Source organism: Sparus aurata, chromosome 21 (assembly GCF_900880675.1).
Source record: "Sparus aurata chromosome 21, fSpaAur1.1, whole genome shotgun sequence".
Taxonomy (NCBI): Eukaryota; Metazoa; Chordata; class Actinopteri; order Spariformes; family Sparidae; genus Sparus; species Sparus aurata.
In genome coordinates this window covers 16,501,163-16,523,045 of record NC_044207.1, presented here as the reverse complement: position 1 = coordinate 16,523,045, position 21,883 = coordinate 16,501,163, and the positions used below count along the sequence as shown (strand labels likewise).

Below are 21,883 nucleotides of genomic sequence, written 5' to 3'. Positions count from 1 at the left end.
CTATCTGTCAAGTGCCTCACCTCATATGGAGCATCCAACCTCCACATGTTCAAACACGGCATGGATATTATGCATCATCAGCTGACACAAAACAAGGGACGGGGAAATTAAAAAGCCAGGAGACAAAAGAAGTGGCAGGCGAGTGAAAGAATAAATGATGACTCCCCCCCTTCTCCTGGAGTCAGGGGACATGTTGCATGTCATCTCGGTGTCTTGGTACGCAGTGGTGCGGCGATGATGTGCTGGGCAGGGCCAGTTCAGAACAGAGTCAAGGGCACAGGGTTGACAAGAAGCTAAACGCTCCAACTGTTCCCTGTCCCCAAACAAATATATGGATGAGTGAACCCCCACCCCCCAAGAAGGAAGGGTACAGGGATCAAAGAGGGGCAATGGCAGTTTCTGGTCTGACCTCTGAACCGCTCCATTATTTCAGCGACTGGAGACACTCTATTCATGAAATCGATGCTCAAACCGGTGTGGCACAGACAGGCTTGTGTCTGAAATCACTATGGTATTTTATTTGAATGCCAGAATTCTGTGTGTAAAATGTATGTACTTGTACGTACAAAAGAAGTATATATACAAATTTCTGCAGACAATCCCCAAAATGCAATACCTCCCATTGTATATATAGCAGATTGTGTGGCACTACATCTCACATTGATGAAGATGCATATGTGTGACAAGAAGTACTAGACATGTCTTACTGCAATCACTCTTTTTCAACTCAACAGCTGACTGACGTTGCTCTGCTGAAAAACTGCTGTATTCTCGGAACCTCAACGTCAATCTGAAATGGTGCAAAAGAAATTACAGCCTGTCCACCCAGGTGGCATGTTTCCCACTACTGTGGAGTCATTTGACCTGGGAATTAATGATAATTGTACCCTGTCGTACTGACGACTGAAGACAAGTCTTAGTTGCTGTTATTGTTTTTTTTTTATTTATTAATTTTTTTTATCAAGTGTAAAAGGTGTGTTATGTATGGAATGGGAAAGATTAGACTACCCTAACCACAGGCTCAAAGAAAGGAGTTCAATCCTCAGTTTTAGTAGGGAATTGGTAAAAATGTGGCTTATTTTACCACCTAGTGGGAAAAATCTCTAGGTGTATAGAGGGGCTTGGATATCATGGAGCTTAACCAAAAAAACACCTGCAGCGCTCAGGCTATTGAAAGGTGAACGAAATCCCCTGCACAAATAAGCAAGGTAACCTAATCGAACAGTGACTTTTTGATGGTTGGAGAATGCACACAATTTCGCTCAGCTGGAAAAGAACAAGGGCAGCAAAGAAACCTGAATAGGGCCTAAACAGACTAGAGTTTCTGGCTGACAATCTGTCTGCAGTGTGTGAAGGACAGAATCAGAACGACCTGAGTGTGTCATTCCCCACCTCTCTTAAGCCCTCACTAAAGGGTGTTCTCACACCCTGATCGGCTGGGAGGGGAATGCCCCAAGCTGCCCTGACTCAGTAATTAGGAGCCAGTCTCCACACCCTGCACACATGTGATCTGAATCTACTGCAGTCGATCCTGAGGGACCTTTAAACTCAGCCAAAACAACAACAAAAAAAAAGATAGCAGGTACCACACATTGGGAAGAAATGAATCTGTTAACTTTAAATATGGACCATTACAATTATGCTATACTATACTATGCTATACTAAAGTAGCAAGTCATCAATAGAAATTGTCCCTGTGACTGCAAGGATTTTCTCTTAAGGATAAGTGGGAACAGCTAATGAATGGATCAATGGATGGAGATCTGCAAGCTGTTCAGTGACAACCATAATTAATAAAGCATGTCTGTACTGTATGTTTATGCTCAGGCATCTTGAAGCTGGTTAAATCTGCATTCATGGATTTTTTTGGCCACTTGGGGGCAGATGTATGCAGCTGATATCACAGGTTTATGAAAAAGTTGCCAGTATAAACACAGAGAAGACATGGCTCAATGTTAACATATGTTTGTAATTGTGTTTCTCTCAATACAAAAGTCTAATATTTATTCTTCCTTTTTCCTCCACCAACTCCTGGGGGAGATATATGGCTCTCTAATTTATAAATGCTTCACTATTTGTAACTAGCAGGCTACTAACTTGGTTTGAACTTTTTTTTTTTTCTACCAAAAACTGCCTGCTGACAGAAAATGAGGTTAATAATAGTTTGACCTTTACAGGTAACCATTTTATCCATTGTTTGTATTAATAGAGCAGCTTTTAAGGTCATATTTATAATATTATAGCATTAAAATATTTCTATGATTATGCAGTAATAATTTTACAATATTTGTCAGGTTCAACATCAATACGGTGTATGCTAGTGTTAGCAGCACTACATTAGCTAGCTAGCATTTGCAACATTAATGATTGCTTTCTAGTATTAGCAATGTAAACGTTTGTTAGCTAGCGTTAGCAACATTAGCTGGTGCAACAAACTGACAACAACGTGAGTGGGCAGATGATTCAAACGACAGCGGCGTGGTGGCATGAATGCGATGGAAGAGGGGGAGATGGAATGACACATTTAGTGGCTGAATGTTATCCATGACACCTTTAAGGCTCAACCTCAACCTTTGTCTAACTTCAGACATGTTTATATAGCACTACATGGATGCAGGACTCGTCTCTCTGGTTGCACTTATTGAACTATCCAGCATTGGGGAAAAAAAAAAATCTTGTAAGTGAACTTAATCCGGGCTTTGACTTCAAACCGTAACAGGCAAAGAAAGTTAGCAGTCGACAAACATGTTTCTAAGACTGAGTTGACGCACTTGCCATTCTGCAGATTCACTGTTTCTGTCGGTGACCTCACAGCCTGCAGTATCTAGTAAAGGTTACTTCCCCTTTCTCTAGTCTATAATCTATCTTTCTGAAGTTCGTTACGTCAGTTCTTGTGGGCATGTAAGACACAGACTGAAAGTTCACAATGACTGCCGTCACTGCCAGCAAAAATAAGTCCCCTGCATTGACTGTCAATAACGCGGTAGTCTCCGAGCGGCTTAGTGGGAGCTCTCGTCTCGTCTTTCCTTCCTAAGCCTCCAAGGGGGCTGTGTGGTGAACTGGCATCCACAACTCCTTTCATCCATTCTGAGAGAGCTGAATAAAGTTCAGAGGAATTACAAGAATCTACCCAGTTAGACTCAGAGTGGCTGGAATAAGCGCCATTACTCAATCAGTCTCACAAATGTTTATACAGTGCCAGTGTGACGTGGATGAATCAGCGTGACAGCAGAAACTGTGGAGCATGTGGGCCGCTGACAACTAACTCAAAGCACACATTCATTCATTTAGATCAACTGCCAAATCACTGTAGATATTGTGGGAGAGCAGACTGTCTCTCAACTTCTTCCTCCAAGATTTTTCCCCGTCACGTTTCAAACCACCGAACCACCGGGCTGAAGATGGCAGTCACAGTTAGAAATGCTTCATGGGGTGGTCTGTTTAAACAGAACAGAATCTATTTATCCACCAGATTCAGATTGTGAACATCTGCCAAGCGCCTTTTTATGTTTTGTGAAATAAACATGTCCCTGCCCATTGCTTGGCAGCAACAAATGATTTGGTTTAACTACGAAACTGCATGAAAATTAAACCTCCTCTCTCACTGAAGTCGGAGTTATCGGCTGCCATGGCCCTGTGAATTGCCATTCAATCTGCCGAGGCCAACATGAAAAGTGCTGTAATTAAAAACACTCTCATGTCTGTTCACCATATCAAAAATGATCATGAGAGGTTTGAGACGCAGATGCCTTTCAGCCGGTATTATTCCACATTAAAAAGATATTCTTCATTAGGGCCCGTGTGGTGCGACAGTGTAATAATAATTGTCTGAATGGGTATAACTGAAGAACTTGTATTAAAATACTGGATATCAAAAATGTATTTTTTTCCACTCATTACAACATAATCCATGACATTTTAACCCAATGGTCCACTTAAAGGTGCTATATGTATCTTTGGGGAAGACATAACCTGAAAAGAAAGATCTTCATTGACTGATTTTTTAAATTATTTTTTTTATGTTTAAACAAACTAAACTAATACATTATGATTATTCATGGCTGAATAAACTGAATAAACAAGTGACTTTAAAGGACAACACTGTTTTCCTTTGTTTATATGTGGCGGACCCTGCCACATATCTACCTTGAAACAGTCTTCTGGCGACCTTATTTTCCACTGAGAACAGCTTGTTTATATATGAGTTTGTATTATTACCTCATTAATGTTGTGAATTTCTGAGTTTGAATTTCCTCTCCAAAAACTACACATTGCCCCATTAAATGGCAGGGGTTTGTATTTCAGTGTTTCAGGTCTCGCAGTGCCTGATAGTGTATATATATAAAAAATAAAAAGAAAACAGACCCTAAACATGTGTTGGCTGATAGTGAGTGACAGTGCGCACCACAGGAGGACAGCCTTAATACCAACACGTTTTGAAGAACCCCTGAAGGTCTGCAGCTAAAAATAAAAACAGGGCTAACTCCCTGATGCACAACACCTGTCCTAGACACTGTTTATCCTGGACTCTCTTCATTGCCTGTCCTAAACGCTCAAGAGAAAGCAGGTCTGGCTTTTTCCACAACAAAAACCCAAAAGACATATTTTTAATTTTTTCATCCAAAAAGTAACAACCTCAAACCTTAAGTTGCCAAAGATCCACTTTTGAATGATTAATGCCCTTTTCATGAGCGCAGACTCTGTCATGACTATATTCGTCAGAGCTTAGTTTGCCCCCCGCCCCCCCCAAAAAAATCATCCTTGAGAGACAGAGATGGGAATCATAAGGGAAAGGGGAGGTAGGATGAGCCATGTAGGAGTCTTTGACCATCCGCAAAGAAGGCAACTCCTGGGCAAGGAGATTAGTCGGGCTCACAACTGCAGGCAACTTGGTGATTGGTTAAAAGAGCTCATTTGCATGCTCGTCTCATCTCCAACCAACTCTCAGGAAGCGCCGGTGAATAAGGTCACCCGTGTCAGTCTGCCTGTGTGCCAGCCGGGGAATGTAAACAGATCAAACAGGTGTCCGGGCGGGTACAGGAGAATTCTGTGTTGTTGATCATTTGGACAATGATGACCTTAAATTCATGTCAGAGGTGACAGACATCTGAGAAAGTCACACAACAAAAGCACACAGAGATCATTTGTATCCGGTTATGGCAAGGCAAATATTCTTTGAATTCTCCACCTGCAGTGACTACACCGATGTTGTAAACACAAATTGCGCGTATAGATAAAACTCCTTCTGCTTTTAATTGGAATTTGACTTTTTTTTTTTTTCATTAAGACACATAATCCATCGGTCAAGAGTTGACTTTTGGATCATGAAAATGTTGTATAGCTTTTCAAGGGAGCAAGATGATGGTGGTTTAATTTTTTCGATTTATAAAACGAGTCTTAATACTCGATAAGGCTTTCGCAAGTCCAGGATGTCAGGGAGTTGTGGGGCAACATAATCGGTAAAGTACAATATGATCTGGAGCCTTGAGCTAGATGCTAAAATCAGCATGCTAACGTGTCGATGTATGACAGGCAAAGTTCACCATCCATCTTACGCAGTCTTATTTAAGCTTGTGACTGCGCTCACATTTGGTATTTAGCACTAAATTGAAAACTCGGAAAAAACCACAGTATTGAACAAAGTGAAATTTTGTCTTGAGAATTGGGCCCGATGAGATCCAGGGGATCAAAAGTTAATTATACTGAGAGGGAACAGGAACATCTGAGCCACATTTCATGGCAATCTATCTAATCAAGACGCTTAACTTAAAAGGGCAAAAGCCTGCCTCACAGACAAGCTACAGAAAAAGGAAAAGGAGTTGTCGGAGTCACAAAGATTTATTGTCCCGATCTGTCTTTTAGTCCACATGTTTCATTGGATGGAGTAGGTGAACATTTTGACCACTACAGGAAAAATGCCAGCTGAACAACAAAGTCAGTAGGACTCATACAATGTTGTTACGAATGTCGTTACTAATTTTCATGGCAATCCTTTCTGATAGGTGTTGAGATATTTCAGTCTGCACCGACGTGTTATTCTGACCGACTGATGACCGGCAGACCTTGCTGCTCGGATGGCAAAAAATCTCACCATTTTCTCAATTTTTTATGGTGGAAACAAACAACCTGACAAACTCTGACTTGCTTAAAGATCCCAAAGCACCTGAACAAGGTGTGTAGCATCAGCCGTTCATCACAGCAACATTATTCCAGTGCTGGAATAATCAGGATCAACACATCATCCACCAGGTACAACAAATATAAAAGTAGATGCAGCCTTCATGTATCATCACCATTGACTATGATCATATAAAAGTCAAACTAAATTCTGGTTTTAGTGTTAAATATGTCACTAATTACGAGGATAATCTGTATGCAGTGCTCTGTTTGTGAAACAATGCATTCAAACAAATGGAAAGCAATGCATAGAAAAAACTGACAGAGCATCTTTAGCCGTCAGCAGTTACTGTAATGAAATGAAGTCTCAGTCCAGCCACTTCGACTCTCTTTGTCTCTTTATACTGCCTTTGCTGTGCTGATGTTGTGTATTCAGGATAATCTACTGGGCTGATAAAGGTTTCACTGTTCGCTCTGATATAAAGCTTCACAGACCGTCACACGCAACTGGAGACCGGCTCCTTTTTCATCCTACAGTGGCATTAAATGTCTCAATGCCATCTGGAGCTGCCAGAATTAAAAAAAAAAGAAAAGGAAAAAAACAACTCTCCTTTTAAAGATTGCACATTTTAATTGGTAAATATTTACTTGCAGGAGCTCTCGGCGGGCGCACACATGTCTTCTAATGAAGCACTTTAAAGCCTATGGGCGCTCGCTGCTTACTTCGAGTGTGATTCTAAACAAATTCAACCTGGGGTTGAACTGTTGATAATGTTTGATAAGGGCCAATGTAACACAATGCTAAACATCGTGGCGGGCATGCAGTGCATAATAAACTGCGGCAGTACAATTACCCCATCACTGCTAACACTGATCCTTCCTTTGTGTGAGTGAGTGTGTGCAGCTCTGTGTATTTTTGACTGTGAATGTGCAGCCACATGTAAATGTATTAATGGATGTGCGTGTCGACAGAATCCAATAACTACCATGTACCATATTAGAGATCCATATTGAGACTCAGGACGCAGAAGATTCAAATATCAATTTGGTTGTTTGTGTTCTTAATTATTTCCAATTTTGTGCCAGAGAGACAAAGAAATCTTCATTATAGAAGTGAACTGTTTGAAGGTCATTCAGCCCTTCAGTACATCGCCTTCATACCAGTGCAAAGAAATAATACAGATTTATGAAACCACCTTTATTATTACCGTCTTTCACATGAAAAAGTTCCTGCTTGGAAAACCTATTTAGCCGGCTATTCAAATACCTTCTCATTGAGAAGAATATTTCAGTGCTTGCATTGCCTTAAAAACTTATGGCAGGGATGTCCCCAGCCAGGACCACATGAGACACTACAGATAAGCATCAACCAGCAGCAGTCAACAAGACAAACATTGACTGATAAATCACGGCATCCCTTACTTACAGCTGAATACTTCTCAAAATTGTTGCTACTTTCAATGGAGCCCAAAAGGAGACATGTGGAAGTATTTCAGAAACTAGAAAAAGAAAAAAATATGTACATTTTTGCAAGATAATACAAAACTTTTATTAAAAAAAAAGAAACTCTATATTCTATACTGTGTAAGAACACAAGGTATTTTTTTTCTCAAATTTTTGTCCCATTTGTGTCTCCGTATGAATTTACAAGATATGTATCTTTTACATGTATGTTTGTACCTCTTCATGTCTGTGTGAATGTGAATGAGTTTGTGTGACTTAGATGCCTGTATGTCCTTGTCCAGTACTTGTTTTAGTGTGTCTGTGTGTACTAATGTGCGTTTGTGTATTTCCACACCTGCCTCTTCAACCTCTGTGCATGTATCGATGTGTGTCTGTGTGTGTAGCTCGCGAGTGTGCCGCTGGATGTTAGCACTTGTATCCTAATGCACACCGGCTCTGTGTGTACATCAATCTCTGCTGCAGCGGCAGCAAGTTGCCTTGTATGCACTGCTCTCTATCCCTGACCCAGTATGCTGTGTGATCCTGCCTACAGCCTCATTTGTCTCCATCAGGGGACAGGCGAGGTTACGACTCACCAAAGCGCAGTACGTTTCTGGCGGGTCTCCACACGTGATATTTGGGGGGTCGAGGGCCACTCGCAGGTACTTTGTCATGTCGGTGGCTTCTGGCTGACAGGCCATGTAGTCCCACGCCAGGCCCTCCTCGGTATAGATCTGGGACTTGCACACGTCATAGTGTCCCCAGGCCGCGGGGTAATGTTGCATGGCGTGTGCCACGCCGCTGCACACAGCTTGCAGAGCGAACAAAACGGGCCAAAGCATCGTTGATCTTGTTCTGTGTGTTTGCCGTGGAACCTCTTTTTTTTTTTTTGTCTTTACAGCTGCTTCGTCACAGAGATGACGGTTTGGCTGAGAATTTTCTAAATTACCTTCAGCTTTAAATGGCGCAGTGGAGCATTGGGAAACAGTGGCAGCATGTTGCTACTTTCGCATGAGCGGCTTCGGGCGACCATTAGCCCCCATTCAGTTATTTCGTCTTCGAACTGCTGCCACCTCTGCCTGGCTGATGGGGTGTGTCAACAAGTGAGCTTCTTCACGAGTGTTGCGCGTTGATGAAAGGGTCAACTGTCGGTCAGATGTGATGTGCACAGAGGAGTGACACTCCTCATAAGTCGGTGGCTGTCAGATGTCTTAGCTTGATCTCCTGTCTGTTGCCGTTATTGCCGCAGGCAGCATCCTGAAGGACAGAGGGAAAAGATAGATTTGGTGAAATGAACTCATCACACAAACACAGAAAAAAAACAAAAAACATTTGGAAGTATGAACACAGGTTTAAGTGCACTGGCACTTAAGGTGGGTAAGTAGTGCATCCACTTCCACTGTTCCACTGTTTATATATACACCTCAATAACAACCTTGGCAAAATCACTGTATACGATTTAAATTGCCGTGTTCTGCAAAGCCTAATCTCCATTTGATTTTCATACAGAAAGGCTTGTTTCCATGTGTCAAGTCACCACATTTAAGGCATTGCTTTCGCCGACTCTCGCGCCTTAATAGCAGAATGTGGAGTTACGTTTGTCCCAGTGCCCTCCGAGGCATTTGGGAAACATTAAAGCAAAAATTGGGAGACAGAAATGGTCTATTTGAGGGATTGTATGTTTCTCAGAGCTATCACAAGCCATCAGTCAGATGGCCTAACTCGTCAGGTAATGGTGCCTGGCAGCAGTCAGTGGAGACCTGCACGATCTCAATGTCTCGGCTCAGAAGCGTGTGCCGGAGAGCGGGGGGGGGAAAATAAAATGGAGCGCTGGCTGTATACGGCTGCCTCCAACAGAGTAATGGCACTGTAAATAGGCGTTAAGTTAGTGTTGACTGTCATTACTTAGATAGCCTGAGGTTTGGCATCGGTGAAAAAGAAGTCTACGATCCCCAAAAGTGGCTGTACTTACATTTCAATTTAACCTCTGCCTACTTTTACTACAATTCTAAAAAGCAATTCTAACAAGCATGCACGGTTATCCCCTTTTTAAAGCCCCTTACATGTATACCACATGACATCACACTGTTCATTCTGATGCAGATTCAGACTCACAAAACGTGTATTTGAACCGGTAACTTTTCCGGTCAGCGGCTTTATTTTCTACCTCTCGGGCTACAGCCGCCCCTCCTGTGACTGACAGTCACTGCAGACGTGAAATGTTTTGGGTAAACTCGGGTCTGGAGCATGTGGAGAGTCTTTTGTGTTCGGAGGAAAGAGCCATTCGATCTGTGTCAAAAGATAACTGTCCTTATCGGGAGAATATCAAGTCGAATCAAATTAATTAAGGGAAGGGTTTTAATAAAAGCTGTATCGTTTATGAAGGGACAAAGGCTCTGATCTGATCCAGGCAGCAGAAACTCATCTTACTGAGCCGCTGTGGCTCGCACGCTCAGCCTGCTGTCTGTGCTCCCTGCCGACATATGGAGGCATTAGAATTCAGTATTTTAACTCGGCCATCTTGTCTTGGGCTGAACATTTTTTTTGCCAATCTGAATGGGTTTTGACCACATCTAAGGCAATTACTGCTTGCCTTCTCCCAAGCCTAATGCTCCTTTTTACAAAATGACTACAGGCTTGAATACATTCCGACCGTGGTAAAAGATGTTCATCGGAGCCGGAGAAATTGCACCGCTGTTCAGAGCCTTCAAAGTGAGCCATGTCAGGAGGTATGGATCGCCGGCTTCATTTGACAGACCTCTGCTGGGAGAAGGGAGGAAACTGGGGGGGGGGGGGGAACGGCATCGGGGGAAGAATTTTGGCTCTTTGAATGTGCTCATGTCAATCAGCGAGGTTCCTAAGAAGAGGCCAATTACAAAATTGATAACACAGCTGGAGCTGGAGTGATGAATAAGCTGTTTCTTTCATGGGGAGTATCAAATTTCATAAATATAAATGTCGGTGCATGATCAGAGATGCGTCACGGGACGGGCTGCGCTCATCACGTGCACACACACACACATACAAAGATAAACCCCTCCTTTCATAGCACTGACTTTCATTATGAAAACAGTCAATTTAAGTACCAGCGGCGGGGTGACGGAGGTCGCTTATCTTATTTTTATTTAATAGGGAACATTCAGAGCTAATAAGTGGAGCCAAATGGGGCTAACTGCAGGAATATTGGAATTAATTCACACACACCTGGAGTATTGAAATCCATACAGATGAAAGGAAGAGGTCAGGGCGCTCGGTGAACCTCCATGGACAGAGATCATTCAACATCAGAGCACTGCTAAGGTGACAGTGAAGCCATTGAAAGCATACGATGTGAAATGTTTAAATGTGATTCTTTCTGCTTTCAATAAGTGTTCTGACACCGTTCAGGATGCTAATTCATCTCCTACAGAGACTTTAGAGTAGAGGAGCACAATATTGTTTTTTTTACAGAGATCCACCTCATTTTGGCTGATTACGGACGGCAATACGGATCCATGCACATCATTTCTGCACATGGACATAGAGTCTGTCCTGTATTGGATCTAACACATTAGTTTTTGTCTACTCTCGTGGTGACCCACTGACAAATACCAGTGATGGAATACAGCTAAGTACATTTACTCAAGTACTGTGCTTACAATGGAAATTTGAGGTACCTGTGCTTTACTTGAGTATCCCGATTTTCCGCAACTTTAAACTTCCACTCCACTACATCTAGAGGAAAATGGTGTACTTTTTCACCCCACTACATTTAGTTGAGGACTTTAGTTACTTAGTAAGCATGCAAGTAACAAGCTGCATCAGAGCCAAAGCAGCACTTTTTTCTTTTTTTTTTAAGTATTTTTTTCGGCCTTTTTATGGCTTTATTGATAGTACAGCTGAAAATATGACAGGAAACAGGGAGAGAGAAGGGGGGAGTGACAAGCAGCAAAGGGACCCAGGCCAGGAGTCGAACCCAGGTCACCTGCAGAGCCTCAGCACATGCGCTCTACCAACTGAGCTAAACGGCACCCCAAAAAAGCAGCACTTTTTCAAGAAAACGGATTCTGATAATCAGAAAGTTGTTAAATATCAGATATGATATTTGGTCAGCTCGATGACACCAACACCAAGTATACCGTTTATAACCACATGTAAATGTATGTTTAAGGTACTTTCACTTGTACTTTTCATATATAAATACATGTATTACATTTATTGTAAAGCACCTTGAGTTGCCTTGTGTCTGAATTGTGCTATACAAATAAACTTGCCTTGCCTTGCCTTGCCTTATTGCCAGAAAAATACATATAGTACATTTCATATCAGATACTTTAAGACTTTTACTCAAGCACTATTGGAATGGACGACTTTCACTTTTACCAAAGTCATATTTTAACACAATATCTTTGCTTTTAGTACGACTTTTGAGTACTGTGTGCAACCCTGGCAAATACAGACGTACAATGCTTTTCATCCACAAGATTATTGTGGCAAATTTAAGGTAGTAGTTTTTGTTCATTTATTTACTTTTCAAAACATTCATGATCTCAGGTCACACAAGCGGCTTCGGTGTCGACTGTCAGATCGCAGGCTAAGAGATCGAGCCTGTTCCAACAGGGTCCTAGATCCTGAGAGTGATCTGCGGGCCAGGCTTAAACTTGAGACCTGTGGGCCTTTAAATGTATTTAAGTGCAGAATAATGACTCTCACGGTTTCACCTTAAATAACTTTGTGATTCCATGTTGCTGCCGTCTTGTCGTGACCTTGACATTGCTATTTTGACCCTTTCTTGGCTAGACTTCACTTGTAAAATAGATTTTAATCTCGATGTAACTTCCTGATGCTATTTATCTTAAAATGTTAAATCACTGGTGAACATCTGAAAACTACTCAGTCAACGGTTTGTGTTATACGACCATTATTACATTTCTTATCAACTGAAATGTTAATTTCTTGTCGAAGCCGATATTCTATTTTCAAGCCTTTATCTGCAGATACCGATGGCGTCCTGATAGTGTTGTACATCCCTACTAGAGGTCTGCAGCAGGTGAACTGGTGCATTAGGCTGACTTTAATTCATAACTGTGACATGTTGTCTGGTTTTAATGTCAACATATTTCATTGAAATTAGACAGAAAGAGATAAAAATAAAAAAGATATACAGCTCCGTGCATCGAACCCCTCGTTCACGGTGGATCTCAAAATGCAAGGAGGATCTCGGCAATGTCATAATTTCACGGAGAAAAATATGAGGTCAGATTCTATATTAAAAGTCATCAATATTTGAGCAGCTCTCCGTATGCAGGGAGAGAGAGTGGGAGAGAGAGAGAGAGAGAGAGAGAGCAGGGTGACCACCTCACCTCTCTCTCCCTCTCCATCTCTCTCTCCCTCTCTCTCAGTCTCTCTTCCCTCCACTTGTTTTTGAAGCCTCTGAAACACCCCCTTGTGTCCGCTTGCATTCCATCCCCTGGGCAGCTCAAGCATGGCAGAGTGTTTTAAAAGTCAGCAGGCGGGCCGTGCCCCGTGGCTTATATTGGTTACAAACTCCCAGCCAGACTCTTAAAAAACCATGGTGGATGTATTCCATTCATTTTATAGTAATCCCGCTAAAGTGTGGCTTTGCTCTCAGTCTGCGAGTGTGGCTTTTTTCTGATCCTCTCTCGGCTCCCACACAGGGCGACGTGGAGGGGGGGGGGGGGGGGTCTGTCCATGGTGCTGATATACAGGACATCAGATCTGCCCCCTGTGCTCCACACTGGAGGACCAGCAGTACCTTAAACACTGACACCAGTGATTGCAAGATGACACTTTTATTGATTTTGACATAAAAAAACAACAACAAAAAAGAGACTCTAACAGCCCTGGACTCCCACCGTGGTTTATCCTGCGACAATTGTCTATTTTGTTGCCTCTCTGTATCGAGCACCTGGTCGGGATTTGGGGTTTTTCGCGCACACACAGTGCCCGCCTTGTTGTGTTCATTGATTTTGCTGACTTCCAACCAATAACTTCTGATCCATAGCCAGTTTTGAGCAGACTGATGCATTGTGGCTGGCTGATGAGTGCAACAATAAACGGGTTAATGCTTCCAGCGTCCTCCGAGCCAAGAACCAACCCTTCCATATGAGTCACAGTGGGATTGACTGGCAGGCGAAAGCATGTTTGCACTGGCTCAAATGTGGCTTCTTATTGTCTTTCTCTCCTTCATCCTCTCTCTCTCTCTTTCTCTCTCTCTCTCTCTCTCCCCGGGTCCCTCATTCTAAACTCTCAGCCCTGCTCTTTCTCTCTTCGAGCCTTCTCCATTTCTTTGTCCCTCGATCCTTGCCGCACTACATCCGTAATCACATAAAGCGAGCATAAAAACAAGCAATTAACGTCCGATTGGAGTCACTTTTTATTACACAACAAGGGGCCGGCTGTGTTTTCCAGTAAAAAGAGCTTCTTTTTTTTTTTTTTTTCTTTTCCCTGAGAGGATGTGGTCGTGTGGTGACAATGTGAGGGGGGGGGGGGGGGGGGGGGGGGGGGGGGGGTCCCTGAGCGCGGAGCCCAGCCAGGGAGCCAGCCAGCCTGCGCCACTGCCACACATGAAATCTGCTGCCATACATTATTCAAAGTTCTTGCCCCTGAACCACTAACATGCGAAATACGAAAATGCAGAGCATGTTGCAAACATTAAAAAACATAATAATAAATCCAGGACATGTAAGATTCATGCAATCAGGAAACCGGGGCTGGAAACCAAAGCAGGAGTCTACAGAAAAAAAAATAAATAAATAAAAAATCATGTGTTCAATTGAAATGCAGATGCATGAGAACGTGTGGTAATCTAGACATGTACAGTAACATAGGCTGTGTTCATGATGTTCTGGGTCAGAGTTTTTTTGCGCAGAGGCGAGGCACGTCCAGATCTGACTTTGCTGACCTGCTGCGCAACAGGTTCAAGTCCCATTATTCGCTTTCTTAAACGACTGAGGATGAACGTGATGCGCCTACAACAATAACGGCTTCGGGGAGGGGAAGTCTATACGATGCGAATCCAGATTGTAAAAATCTCCCAAAGAGAACCTCATCCGTACAGCAAAAACTTCTGAAAGAGAAAACATGGTAAACACGCTCTCTGGATGTGAGCTGCTATGTTTTTGTTTTGTTTTTGAATTCAATTTGATCCGAGCCGCTCATTCCACATTCATTTACTCCACTTCAAAACTGATCCTCGTTAACGTTCCGCCCATGAACCAGCCCGCTGTAGTCACCCCATTACTGCCCGTTTAGTCATGATTGTCAACATCATACAAGTGACGGTGTGCAACAAGGAGAAGAAAATAAAAGAAGAAATGCAGTTTGAAAGCTCATAATACTCACATTTAAATGCGCTCCCGGGACGAGGTGCTCGTTCAACAAGTTATTTTACAGCCACGAGTAGTTACAGAGAGATTCCCAGACGCCTTCGACTGATTCTTTTTTTTTTTCTAATTTATTCTAATTTCGCACCAGCCGGATCGGTAAAGGAGACGTATGCGCAGGAAGCGCGCATTCACGCGGGGACCACGACGTCCTCTCTCCCTCTCAACTTTTCCTTCAACTTTTGCGTCTCGCTAAAGCAGCCTTTCCTTCCAGATAAAACGCTCACAGTCCAGACCCCTTTTTTTTCTTCCTGTTCGCGCTCACAAACGCCGCCGAGGACCGGCTCGAGTGTCCACACGGGGCTGCTCGGCTTTACGCAGCGCTGCTCTTGGCGCAGCGTTCATCGGAATGGCGCACGACAAATTCTCCCAAGTAGCCGCTGAGGAGAGAGGGGGGGTTGGTGGGGGGGGGGGGATCACAGTGGTCGCAAATTCATTAAAGTCCATCAACGCGTATTGGAAACGCAATCCCGACGGAGAGCAACTCTTGCGGTGGTTCGGATTGGATAGATTTTTTATTTATTTATTTTTTTGCTCAGCTCAGCCGAGTTATGGACAGGGAGAGGAGGAGAGAGATAAGCAATCTCCCTCAAATGGAGCCACTATGTCCAGTTACAGACGAGTTGTTCCGCCGGGTCCTAAAGACAAAGGCTGACTGGTAGATCTCAACTTAAGCTGTTGGTTTATTTTACGCGGTTGTTAAAATAACAATAACAACAACAACAACTGCGCAAAAAGCATCACTGCTGGAGGCGATTGAGCCACCGCATGTTCTTTTTTCTTTCCCCCTCCCTGCAATTCTCTCTCAAATGCGAGAATCAAACACAACAATTGATCTCGCAGTGAAGCCGCTGAACAATGCATTACATAAACTCATCGTCTGACGCGAATTGATCCCGTGAACGGAGACATATTCGCAGTGGCACCAAAGTGGACCGTTTCTATTTGAAGTTGCTCGGTAATTACTCAGCACCGGGGGCTGCACCGTCCAACTGTTTACAGCCGAGCAGCTGCAAGCCTCGACACGCTGATGTCATTCCACAACAGTCAACCTACGGCATGCAGGCGCACCTGTAAACGAGGCAGATCACATAAATTTATTAAGTGTTAAAACTCATTAAGCTTTGGTTACGAGGGGGGGCGGGGGGGACGCGTGTGGAGAGGCGAGTCAGGTCTCAGGGCAGAACATGCACGACACAAGCACAATTAAGTTGCAGGAATGTGATCGTTAAAGAGAAGAAAAAGAAAAACTGTCCGAAAAATATAATTCAATTTAAAAAAAAAAAAATGTTTAGGTGGATGTCACACACAGATTATCATCCACCGACAGCATCACTTTAGGAATCGACTCTTTCGGAAAACCAAACTTAAAAGAAAAGAGAGAGAGAGAAAATCATCTTACCTTCCATCTAAAAATGTGTTGGATTGATACCGCGCTTGCAGGAAAGAGAAAAAGAGGAAGAAGAAAGAAAAAAAAAACTCCCCTGGCCGGAGTTGTTGCTGTAATTATTCGGCGAGCGTTGAAAGCAGAGCTGGAAGAATAACTATAGTGAAGGTGCGTCTGCCGGGCTCCCCTGGCGAGGAGTCACAGATGTCACCCTTCTCCACTACAGGGTGCCAAGCAGCACGGCAAACAGCCGCGGTGACAGGTCGCTTTGAACACGCATTTTTAATTGTGGTGTAATGCCAACTGGTGGAGATCGCACGATAAGAGCAACCGCGCCCATCTGAAGGTCACCACGTTAATTGAGCAGAGCGCATCCCATGTCGCTGCGATGGAGACTCCAAACTACTCCTGAGTTGGAGATTCAGTCACTGGGGCGCGATTTTTTTTTATTATTATTATTATTTTATTTTTTTTTTACCTTTTTTAAATTATTCTCCATAGGTGTGCAGAAGTGTTTGTTTCTTTAAAGACGGGGAGCAGACTGTGTTGCCACTGTTTCATCAGTGTTCTTACATGATACTGTTTCTTTTTACTGTCTGGTTCCACCGTGCATGCATGTTCAGCACCATGGACAGCTCCTGTGCTCTGTATCAGACTCACCACACGCTGGGGCTGATTTTTAATGAAGAAAGTTCAATGATATCGCTTAAAAAGATGCTTTAAGATCACTTTGTGACAGTTGTGATGCTGTCGGTGGATGACAGTAAGTTTGAGATGATTATAGCTGACTATAGTTAGGACTGACTGTGGGGTTCGATCTCTTCCTCTTTCCTTCATTTTTTCCTTACATGAAGTCATTCAGATGTCCTTCTTTCTTCCCCTCTCCACATCCATCATCTCATTCAGCCACCCTATCTCAAAATGTAAGAAATAAACCCACTGGAATCGACCGTCTCCTTTTCAAGTGGTCCATTTTGACCTTCTTTGTTTTCTTTCATTCCATCTTCCCTCCTTTTCAGGAGTCCACATTTTTTCCCCTGCTCGTCACTTCTCTCGATGCAGAAATATACGCAAAGCAGCTGAATGTTTAAAAACGAGCCACAGCCCGTATTGATTCCTCGCAAATTAATATGCAATGAAAGACCTGTAGTCCCATTAAAAAAGTGACAATGCCACTTCTGCTCTGGTAAAGGCAGATTCTGGTCCAGACCGGGCGCTGAATGACAACAAGTCTCTCATCCCCACTGAGGTAAAGTGGCTCACATTGTATCAGAAGGGTTCAGCCTTTGCTCGGAGCGATGGCTGCTCTTGACATTTCCATTAAATCATTCCTCCTGGAAATACTACCATACCACCCTGACAGGCACATACATGACTGTGCTGGCTTATTTAGATTCTCAGCCATGTAGATAGATAGATAGATAGATAGATAGATAGATAGATAGATAGATAGATAGATAGATAGACTCTAATATTTGGTAATTGCCATTAAACACAAAGCTGGCTTCCACCTGCTAATGGAAATGCTGTTCATAACTAACCCACTACTGCCCATTAATGCATCTTCGAGACAGTTAACCTTAGATTTGATTGTTAAGTTTGTAAACATAATCATCTGCTTTTCCTGGTAAAATGCAAAAAAATAAAAAAATAAAATAAAATCTGCATCCTCAATTTGTTACCTTCACTGTTTCTCAAATGTGCCATCACATCGTAATTGGTTGGGGAGACAGAATGAACAATTAGAGCTGAGTCTAACACGTTAAAAAACGGGTGATGTCATCCTCCAGCAGAATTAGCCAGCTAACTAGCTAAATCTGTGACAAATGGCGACCATTTTTAACGAGTCTGGATGGGATCGACAAATGCGTCATACCTCCATGACCTGACAAAAATTGTGTCAATTACTCCTAGTTTACTCCTACATTGCCGCAACATCCAGCAAGGTGGATACTTTATTCACTGATTGTTTAGGGGAAACACAAAGCAACAGGCTTTATCTCAGTTGCTCTACAGTAAAATTGCCACCATCATAACTCCCGTGTCCAAAATTAGATTTACTTGATTGAGCTGAGACTGTAGCAGAAAATGCATGCGACTACAATGGTGCGACACGAGGAGAGTCGTTACTTTTGCAGCTAACTAACCCATTAACGTCCACTGTGGGAATTTGTAATTTCCCTAATAACCTAGGAACCTGTATTTCTCTTTGTCTTTTTTTTCTAATTAGTAACCCCATCTGATGAATGTCAACATAAAGAATGATACAGAAGTGGCTTTATCTCAAAAAACTACAATGAGTACACTGAATACAAAACGCTCGTCAACCACAAGATTCAGAACTGATGAATTTTCATAGTTGTTGATTATTTTGGACAGGATCAAAGTAGTGGAACGACAGAGCGACCATCACTGAAGGTCTTAGCGCGATGCCGGTAGCTTGGTTAAATTAAGGTAGAAACATGTAAATTCAGTCATTTTTGCCCAAACGCACATGAAGAATGACCTTGTGGGTGCTCAACTTTTGCCATCTCTACTTTGATTAGTGCAGCAGGCTCTATTTGACCGTAGTTCATTGAATATCAATGTTTGCAAACTACAATAGGCAGGTGGAAATAAAAGATGCTGTAGAAGACAGTTCACCTTACTCCACTGCCCCGGCACCCTCCGGTCATAGGCTACAGGGTCGGCTGGATGAATCCACAAAGCCTGCTTGAAATTACATCAGAGAGTCAGGAATTCCACCTTAGCTGCTCTGCGGTTTTTCCTGCTGGTGTACAATGAGGAAGCTGAGGTGGAGTCTGCCCCCTCACCCTCGGTGTGTCCTCTCCCTTGGTGCCACCGAGATCTCGGGCTGACAGAGATGGAGGGTTTGCTGTTTGATTCGGCTCCCGGGGGTCTATTGATAGTTTCAAAGTGGAGTCCACCTGCCACTGCTTTAATCATCCATGACCCCGGCTTCATGTTGGAAGACCGCAGAGGGGGACGGGATCAGCAGCCGCTGTTCGTGCGCATGTTTGTGTGTGAGCAGTCAAGAGAAAGAGGAAAGAAGAGGCAGACATAGAGAGAGGATAAAGAAACACTCAGACCTGGAGAGATAAGATGAGGGGAAAGAATGAGTCTGTCGAGCCTCTTTTCAACCCTGTTGTCATCCAAACGTATGTGGGTTAAGATTTTTCCTCCACGCTTGCTGCGAGATTTGGAATAACACTTTTTAATCCCATCCAGCTCCAGGCGTCTTTGTCTCGTGAAGCATTTCTATCTGGTTTAAATGTATTATTAGTATATTTAATCAGATTTTTTTCTCCAGAGGTGGAGGAGAGTGAATCAGCATATGGGCACAACTTATGGCTGCCAAATTAATTCAATTTATTCCAAAGCCTTTCTTAAGGCCAAGGTTGTAATTATGGCATGCAATTAAGGGGGCTATAAATATTAGATAACTTCCCAATTCCCGGTGAAAGTTAACCCAAAAGTTGTTGTTTTTTCAGGTATTGGTGATTTACATAAAGATCTCAGAGTGCTTCTGGGTATGATTAAAGCAAAAATTCACACGCTGCTGACAAACATCACTCACCTGTGGTCGAGTTTCGGGCGAGACGGGTGTTAGAACCCTTTACCTTTGCTGATTGCGTCACCGGGAAGCTGCTGATAATTGGAGTGAAACCTCAGCTTTAAAGTGGCAAGTTGAGCAGCCATGTGGTGGCATATGACAGTGTAGCTTTTCACAGAGTGCGACACACTCATGACTTCGAGTGGGTTGTTACCACACATAAAAGTCTCTGTGTACAAGGAATATGTGACACTTTTCTGGAGAGTATGCCAAAGCCACTGCAATGCAGCTTAGAACAGGAAGTGATCAGGGTAAGGAAGGAGATGGGAGACTCAGGAAACACGCTTTGGAATTAGTTCAAACTCTGCAGTTGGTGCGTATGTGTGTGTGTGTGTGTGTGTGGGTATATGCGTGAACAAGATTTATCCACTAAGTTTGTAAACATCCTTATTTACCTCCATGGTTAAAATTTCAAAGAGAAATCTTACCGCAGTTACTTCTCCGCCTCAAAGGTCCGGTGTGAAGGATTCAGGGGGATTTAGGGCCAAAAATGGGATATGATATCAATAATTAAGTTTTCATTAGAGTGAACCTTCTTTGGAGTCCATCACGGTGCATTGCCATGCCTCTGCAGTAGCCCAGACTGGACAAACACTGACTAGAGAGAGCGCCTTTAGCATTGTTTAGCGATCACTGTACGGCAGAGATGGACAGAGTACTCGACCACAGTACTTGAGTGAGAGTACAAATACCACTGGTCAAAATTTACTCCGTTACAAGTAAAAGTAGCTCAGTTGACATGTTACTTGAGTAAGAGTAAAAAAGTACTTGCTTTTAAAGGTACTTAAGTATCCAAAAGTACATGCTTTTAAATTTACTTTAAGTAAAAGTAAGAGTAAGAGTAAGAGTATTTCTTATTTTTCACATCAATGAATTACTATAATTTTTTCTAAATGAATTTAAGGACCTTTTAACTCTTGTTTCTGAGAATTAACTCTTTGAAACCACCTGCACTGATGTGCTTGCTTTTAGGACCACAATGTTATATAAAGCCTGCAGAAACACCTATAAAAACAAATAAAATGAATGGGATCACAGGAGGATAGGAGATGTTGCAGATGCAGATGTTTATTAACAATCATTAAAACTGTAACCAAATGAACCTGCACCGTCAAACTAACTCGCTATCATTTAGCTAAGTTGGGAACTGGAACCCCCTCAGAGACCAATGTTGTCCCCAGACCACTGGTTGAGAATCACTGCTTTACAAAAAACTACATCTGATGCAGCCATTGTCGTGGTTTTGTGTTGACAAACGCAGTCGAGAGCGTGGCTACTTTGGTGGTATCCTTATGGGGAGGGATGATGTATTTCCGCTTTTACATAGATCCCAGTGGAGAGCGTGCACTGTGATAGGTTTCCTTCTTTGACAAACACAGCGTGTGTCCAATAGTATTTTAGAAAAAAAAAAAAGTACTAGTACTTTTCAGCCTTCCTAGAAATTAACTCGAGTAAAAGTAAAAATATTTGTCTTGGAAATGTATTCAAGTAAGAGTAATAAGTACCAAAGAAATCTAATACTCAAGTAAAGTACAAATCCTCTGGATATGTACTTAAGTACAATACTCAAGTAAATTTACTCCGTTACTGTCCACCACTGCTGTACGGGAGGCTGAGAGACGAGGGGTGTTCAGTTGGTTGCAGTCTACAACCACACCACTAGTCTACGTGCCACTAATTCCTAGACACTCGACCTTTAAAATCATAGTCCCCATTATATTATGTCTTAACTGTGAAACCACAATACAATTATCACAAAGAATTAAACTATGGGCATGGTGATTGATAGTCATGTCCCATTAGTCTATAGCAGAAGTATGATTGATGGTAGTTTCCCCAATTTGGAGAAGTTATCCACCAATTAGAGCCTTGTATTTGGCATCAAAGATGGCAAAGTCGTCTTCTTACAAAGGAATCTCTGAAAAAATAGCAACAGGC

At 42.7% G+C, this 21,883-nt stretch overlaps 1 protein-coding gene across 3 annotated transcripts in view; it reads right to left on the bottom strand.

The window, feature by feature from the left end:
* Nucleotides 1-16,742, bottom strand: part of LOC115573376 (netrin-G1-like) — a 72,327-nt gene extending 55,585 nt beyond the window's left edge. For 2 of the 3 annotated variants that reach the window (XM_030404136.1, XM_030404139.1), the window contains exons 1-2: nucleotides 14,905-15,918; nucleotides 8,157-8,817 (exon numbers count right to left, since the gene is read on the bottom strand). In XM_030404136.1, the coding sequence (XP_030259996.1) occupies nucleotides 8,157-8,402 (246 nt within the window). In that variant the 5' untranslated portion in view covers nucleotides 8,403-8,817; nucleotides 14,905-15,918. Of the gene's footprint in view, nucleotides 1-8,156; nucleotides 8,818-14,904; nucleotides 15,919-16,347 lie in introns of those variants that run through there. The other variant, XM_030404138.1, reaches the window with a different exon arrangement.
* Between the last annotated feature and the right edge of the window lie 5,141 nt (nucleotides 16,743-21,883).